This window comes from Phlebotomus papatasi, chromosome 3, assembly GCF_024763615.1.
Source record: "Phlebotomus papatasi isolate M1 chromosome 3, Ppap_2.1, whole genome shotgun sequence".
NCBI classification, from domain to species: domain Eukaryota; kingdom Metazoa; phylum Arthropoda; class Insecta; order Diptera; family Psychodidae; genus Phlebotomus; species Phlebotomus papatasi.
The window spans coordinates 52,519,494-52,526,777 of record NC_077224.1 but is presented as its reverse complement, the minus strand read 5'-3'; the positions used below and the strand labels follow the sequence as shown (position 1 = coordinate 52,526,777).

The 7,284-nt window shown below is 34.5% G+C and overlaps 1 protein-coding gene across 1 annotated transcript; it reads left to right on the top strand.

The window, feature by feature from the left end:
* The first annotated feature begins 228 nt into the window (after nt 1-228).
* LOC129807256 (uncharacterized) lies at nt 229-6,610 on the top strand. Its single transcript, XM_055856404.1, has 2 exons — nt 229-367; nt 5,787-6,610. Exons 1-2 carry the CDS (start codon nt 360-362, stop codon nt 6,400-6,402), a joined length of 624 nt encoding a protein of 207 aa, XP_055712379.1. The 5' UTR covers nt 229-359; the 3' UTR covers nt 6,403-6,610.
* The last annotated feature ends 674 nt before the right edge of the window (nt 6,611-7,284 follow it).

Below are 7,284 nucleotides of genomic sequence, written 5' to 3'. Positions count from 1 at the left end.
GATGTAGCAAAAGTAAGGTTGAACACCTCAGTTCAGAAATTTGACATGGAAACACTATGGTTGCTTTGCTAAATTTGTTTATTTACTAAAATAGGGATTTTTAGCAAAGGAAATTCCAATAAAGCAAGAAAAGTAAGCAAGTTTTTCATGAAAAACAGTAGAAAATTGGGAAAATCCTTTTTTGTTTACATCGATGTACGCAGCCAAAAGCACTAAAACTCAACCAGTGACCACTCTTGGCGCCACAGTCGCTCATCAAACAAAGTGTCAATAAGTAACGTAAAAAAGGGTCAAAAACGCACAAAAATCGTGAAAAAACGCATCTAGATAGGAAATAAAAGGAATAGAAATCAAAGAAAATGTTTCGGTAAGTACTCTCAATCATGCCATTGCTTTTTCGCATGCTGTTTGTCTGGCAATGCTGGTATTTTTCGTAGTTTCTGTGCAATCGCAGTAGCTTAACATAAAAAATTGCTTTTCACGTTTTTCAAGACAAAAAACTCAGAAATTTTAACTAAATTTACTAAAAATTGGGATATTTGTGAATTTCCTGTGAGATTTTGCAAGAATGACCGGTACTTGGATGGGAAATTTGGGAACCGATGGTAACATAACCTCAAATATCTTCCGGTAGTTCATCCCTTGAGATTTATCTCCTGGCCTTTCAGATCTCCTGCATGATTCAAATCCCAGTGATAGTGATGTCAATGATTGGAAGTATATGAAGAATTTTAGCAATTTCCTCCTCTGTGGATCTTGTTCATTTGCCCTGTATGTCTTGAGACGCGAAAGTCTCCTCTCACAGAGCCCGTATATAGCAATGATCAGCCATGGGCTAATCGGAAGCCTCAAGTTCAGCCACGGAATCTTCAATAACACCGTGGTCAATTATGTTTATGGGGTGACTAGCAAAATTGCCAGAATTGGACTTCTGCCACTCATAAATGCACAAATTGCATCAGAAGTTCTGGAGGATCCTCATGTAGGATGCCTCCACTGCATGCTCTTCTGCATGCCAATCCTAGCTCATCCAATACTGGACACACACTATTTCACTGATCACATGTATGACCTCGTAGCTCTAACGGGGGAGGTCTATCTGGGATGCACGGCTATTATTGAGGGGAACATGGGATGGAATTTACTGGTTGAAGGGGATTTTGTCAATCGCTTCTTCCTCACAAATCTCTGTCGAAGGGTTCCTCTGCCCAGTGAGGATTTCTACATCATTGGTCTTGCGATTCTATGCTTCCTGGGACCATTCCTCACCCACGATATTAAATTTCACGATGTCTTTGGCCTTTCCACTGAAATCTCTTAAATAAAAAGACAAAACTATTCAAGGGGGGAAATTATTACTGGGTGATGTACATGAAAGATAAATCGGATATTATTCGAATTTAGCTTATGCCTTGGACACATTTACAACTTAAGCCAAGAGACGACTTAACGTAATTATAATAAAAATAATTATTTGACTAGATTCCCATCATTTTCCCACTAATTAAACCATTTCTCGGCTTAATCCGAGAGACGGATTCGTCAGAAACTGTTGGAAATGTAGGCCTCAATTCTGAGACCAAGATCAAGATCAAAATTTCAAGCTGTCAAATATTTCCAAGATCAAGATTTCATATTGTGACGCGAATCATTTATGGAACTTAAAATATCTTGCTAAGAATAACCGAGATTTCAAAATTTTCCACACTTAACGAAACGTCACTTCTGACAAATATCTTCATTTATTTTCTGAATTTGTTGAAGAGGTCATAATCGAAGACCAGAACTCAAAAAAAAACTTCTGACCTGTAGTAAACCCTGAAATACTTAGGCAATATGTGATTCTTTTTTCAGGTATTCTTAGGGTGTTGTATTTTGATACGTACATCTAGAAATTTCTACAATTTCGATTAAATTACAAGATCTAACATAGTATTTTTCAAAGTAATTCTCTTTTTGTATCATATTTTATAGAAATATTCCTCACCAAGAATGATTTCCCCATGAAACTTTTCAAATTGTTAGTATCTTGAAAATTCAAAGGACCCCTGACAGATTCTTAGAATTATTAAAAAAAAAAGAAACAAGAAATTTGACATCTTGAAATCTTTCAATATTTATTCCAGAATTACAAATCTTGATTTCCACACGATTTGTATCTTGGACTTCAAGATTCCAAGACATTTGACAGATTTGACATCTTGACATCAGAATACCAAAATCTTAAAATTTTCTTATTCTTTTTCTCAGAATTGAGACCGTTATCTAATCATTATTTCGATTGTAATTACGTTAAGCTGTCTCTCAGCTTAACTCGTAGTGCATTAGATTCTTCACAATTACCAGATTTTGTGATTTTCGGACGTTTTTTAACGCCTTACAAACGGTGAAAATATCGACAATGTCATGACAATAGAGAATGGTCCAAATCCAATCGACACGAACCCTATGTCAAATATGTTAGAAAATACCTCTTCTCATAAAGGAGTTATAAGGTAAAATGCTCTCATTTTGTATGGGGGCTACCAGAAGAGGTGATGGAGGAGGGAATTGGAATGCTTAGCTAAAGTGTCTTTCCTAAGCTTTGTTCTCATGCCGAATTTAAGCTTTCTACCTCGTCTTAGAAAAGATGTATGAGTACTTCGCTCGAATGGCTGACAGCTCTAATGAGCTAGCCATTTTTTCTCACTGTTTTTGGGGAGAGATCGCGCTAAAATCAGAGCAGCATTTGTACTGTCTTTTTTTCATTTAATTTTTGTATTGTATTAGGGATTTGTCTCGTGGGGATTGGTCGCAACTCGAAATTTAATTAGAATTAAGTATAAAAAATTGTTATTATATAGTCAGAAAGAGAATTTATATTCTTATGACATGAAATAAACATTATTATCTATCTATCTATCTATTGTAAATTAATTATTAAAATTGAGCATCCTGTGGATGTGTGGCATATACAACCTAAGAAAGAGTTTTCCACCGTTTTCACTCTGGAGTAGGTTGATAACCAACGCTAAGACGGCATTGGCCGCTGAAAAATATTTACAATGTAATGAATGTTGCGAAATCTCCAAAAATATTGATGACAATAAATCTATCTATCTAGTTATAAGGCAAAATACTCTCATTTTGTATGGGGGATATCAGAATGGGGAATGAAAGGAAGGAGTGGTATGTATATATAAAAAGTTTAAATCATACACTGCCCCTATACCGAATTTCATCAAGATCGCTTTCGCAGTTCTTGCGTAATTCGTTGTCAAAACAGCGATTTTTTTTGGAAGAATAAAGGTTTTTTTTTCAAGGTCTTTCAGCGTTTATCGCCCTGGTTCCTGGAAATTTTTTATCTTATATCAATACCTACAAAATGCGCCTACTCTGATTTGAAGCGATTCTTAGACCAGCGTCCATATAATTTTGCCCATTGTCCTTTTCGTGGTAGGTTTTGGAGTAGGACAACATTAAAGCCCAGTGAGTATCGAATGCTCATTTGAAAGATCTCTATGAAACTTTTAGTAGGGGAAAGTAGCCTGCCTTTGAATGTTTCAATTTTTCTCCTATTTCCCAAAACTAAAATTCCATTTTGTTAATCGAATTTAATAGAAAATAATTAATTATATTAACAATAGTTCAGAAAATAGAATTTTTACTTTGGAAATACGAGAAAAATTGAAAAATTCAAAGGCTGCCGCGTTCAAAGGCAGACCCTAACTGATATGAATTTGATTTTCAATTAATTTAACAGAATTTACCAAATACATTTTTTAATTTGTCATATGACATTGTCATACTCTTACAGAATTCCCCCTTAGATCTTTCTATTTTGTGGTTTTTTTTCAGAAATATAATGAAAATATAGCCATAGAATTTTGGTTACTGATTATTGACTATCCAATTCAGCGATTGTTCAACAATTGTTTTAATTCAATTAGAAGAAAATTTATTTTTAAAGAGGATAAGTCTTAATTTGTTTCATTCAGTTATTCAGTTTTTTTCTTAATATTTCTCATCAATTCAAAGAAATTGTAAAAGAGAAGTTTAAAAAATGACTTTAAACAAACTGCTCTGTGTTCATTTGTTTTCATCATAGTATCTTCGAAAGTACTTCAAATTTGCTTGTGAATTTTTTTATTGTACATTCTAAGTTTGTTTATATTTCGAACTAGGTAATATAAAATAGAATTTCTTAACTTTGTAATTCAGGATAGCGCTTTAAATTAAAAAGAAACAGTTTTCTTCTATTTTTCTATTCTATTCCTCGCTAGTCACCATTTCTTTCAAAAATGGGTCGATTTCGTTGTGTTTCAACGAATCACAGACATCAATTCGTTCTTTAAGGTTCTTTTTCGGCAATTCGTGTGGCACTCATACATCTAGCTTCTTCTTCTTGAAACCAGTCTTATACAAAAGTTTCAAACTGTTTCCTGACTAATCTTAAGTTCTTGGACAATAAGTGCTGGTATGCTTATCCAATGCAACCTACCATAACGCTCGACATATTCTACAATTAATATATCGGAGCGTATCTCATTTAGTATTTTAGTTTTGTTGTACTTTGGAATAATTGTAACAATTTATCAAGCTATCCTCTTGTTTTAACTAATCCTTTAATGTCTTAGTCTTAGTAAAGTAGCGTTTTCAGCATATTTTTACTGAATCAATCAGCAAAATTCTGCTGACCGGTCAGCAGTTCTCGAACGAAAAATGCTAACCAAATGTATGGAAATGGCACTGCATCGCGAGTGTTATTTTAAGGTTAGCAGAATTCAGCTGAAGAATCTATGTTTTCAGGTGAATTGGAATCAGTTAGAATTTGGTGCTCGCTGGGTTATAGCCGTTATAACACAAAGTAATCGTTGCGTACAGTGCCCGCTCTCTAATCCGGATCGGCGTAATCCGGACTAGTTATCGACGGTTACATTTAAAATAATTTTGAGGTCATGTATACATGTGTCTTTACCAATGAAGATGAATTATCCTGTGATGTTTTTCTTTAATAAATAAAGTATAATAGCATAAAATTCTCTAATTATGTCCTTTTGAGCTACTTTAAAACTTATTCTAATTCTACAAAAAAAAACCTTGCATTATATTTTCGAGGCGTTGCACAAATTAAAAAAATCCATCCGGATTACGAAGCGGACATCTGTCATATTGTCTCCCAATCATACGGATTACAAGGCGGGCACTGTACTAAAAAATCTACGGTGTATGTGAGTGAATTTCTCTCAGTCACTAAAGAGCTTACGGTTGCGAGTATGATTTCAATAATTTTCCCTCAGCTTGAGCATTCCGTGTGCAGATCTTTACTCCGAAAATTATATTCCAGGGGCTGAATTTTTAAAATGTTTGAATGAATATGTCATAATACATAGTTTAAATGGACTTTTATACGCCAAAGAGCTTGAATAATTTTTTATGTTTATGTTTAATGTGAATCATAATAAAATTTTAATAAATAGTATGAAAGCAGTGGTAAAAATCGTATTCTAACAATCTAAAGATGAGTAACTTTATTTGTATTCATGAGTTCATTTGTGTGATGTACACTTCAAGCAATGATGCTTCGCCTTGATTTCTTTCTCTCTTATCTTAAAAGATTCTCTTAAAGTACAATCTTTCTACTAAATTCTTTGCATCTTCCCTTGGTAAATTTTTCTTTTGGTCTTTTCTGTCTTGGTGTTTGGATGTCGTTTCTTGTGTGATAGTGCTTCTCTGTGTTGCTGATTTTCTACGAGGATAATGAATATCCTCATATTAGATGTATATATGCATATAATCCCCCGTAGGTTCAAAAAAGTGGATCACCGAAGCGCTCACAATTATCCAACGTGCCTTGCTCACATTTGTCTCTCGGGTATCTCAGGATGGTGCCTGAGTAGGACACTGGCGCTGGAAGTGTATCCAGTGGCTGTGGTGACCTTTGGCTTCATGCTGGTGCACGGAATCGTCGGTGTCTTCCGCTTTGGCCATCCCAATCTCGTTGTCTACCTCCGATCGGTCTATGTCATCACATTCAATGCTAATCGAATAATGCCCGTAGCCCTTCTCACTACACAACTCTATCAGCGTGTTAATAATTCACTCTGGGCCATTATTCAGGTCTCATCCACGGGCATCCCCATTCTGGATGTCATTTTTACGCCCGGAGGCCATGATACAGTCAAATTCCTCATTCTCCTTGGCAATATCATGTCCCTCATGTACTTTGGCTTCATGGCGGACAATTATTGGGCACTGGGACTAGCATTGCTGTGTGTTATCAATTGTTTCGTGATTGATAAATTGGCGGAAAATTTCTCAGTGCCACTCATCGACCTCTTCACAGTGGGTCTATGTTTCTTCAATATCTTTGCATTTAATTCACTTATTGAACTGAAAGTTGATCAAGAGTACGATTTCTAACAGTGGCTAAAGTGCAAGATAAAAAAGACTCAAATTATTATGGCGTGTGTGTGAATAAGTTGTTACCTTTTAAGGTGTAAAAAAAAGAAGAAAAGTTTTATATAATGTTGCATTTTTGGAAAACTAATATTTTTTATAAATAAAATCTTTTAATGACCTGTTCAAATTTGACTGAAAATATATGGAGTTTTAGATATTTTATTGAAAACTGTTTTTCTTTTATTTATTTATAAAAATTCTATTCTATTTTTGAGGCTGATTTACCTATTAGGGGTAATTTTCTTGGTAAACTTGATTAAGGTTGAAGCGGATTGAGCTGTATTTTGGTACAAATGGTTAATAAAAATTAATTTGGCTGGGTATCATAAATTTTACGCATATTTAGGGTAAGTGTGCCAAATTTCGGCATAGTTGCATGCAAGCGCCAAAGTCTCAAGTTTGAAATATAATATTTTTAATAGAGTGTTGCTTGGAACCTTGTAAAGAGTTTACCGTCTTTATTTACTCAAAAATCATTCTTCATACATTTTAAAATGAATAAAAATATAGACATAGCTTTGGTGCCCTATTTCGGCCACCTTCATTCTCATAGTTCCTGGCCCTTCAGGAATTCTTCCAATGCCTTTTTCACGTCATCTCGTTTGTCGAAGCTACATTTTTTGTTATTCTTTTGCATTGTATAATCTCTAGAGTACGTAAAATCTAAAAGTTCGTGGAAATTCGAGGAACAAAAAAGGTGGTCGAAATTGCAAGCTGGCCGGAATTTGGCACACTTACTATATATTTTTTACTTGCCAAAAATTTTTATTCCTTTGACGCAAGTAATTGAACGAGAAAGTAATTAAGATTCAGAATGGTGAAGGAACAATATGAATTGTAGAT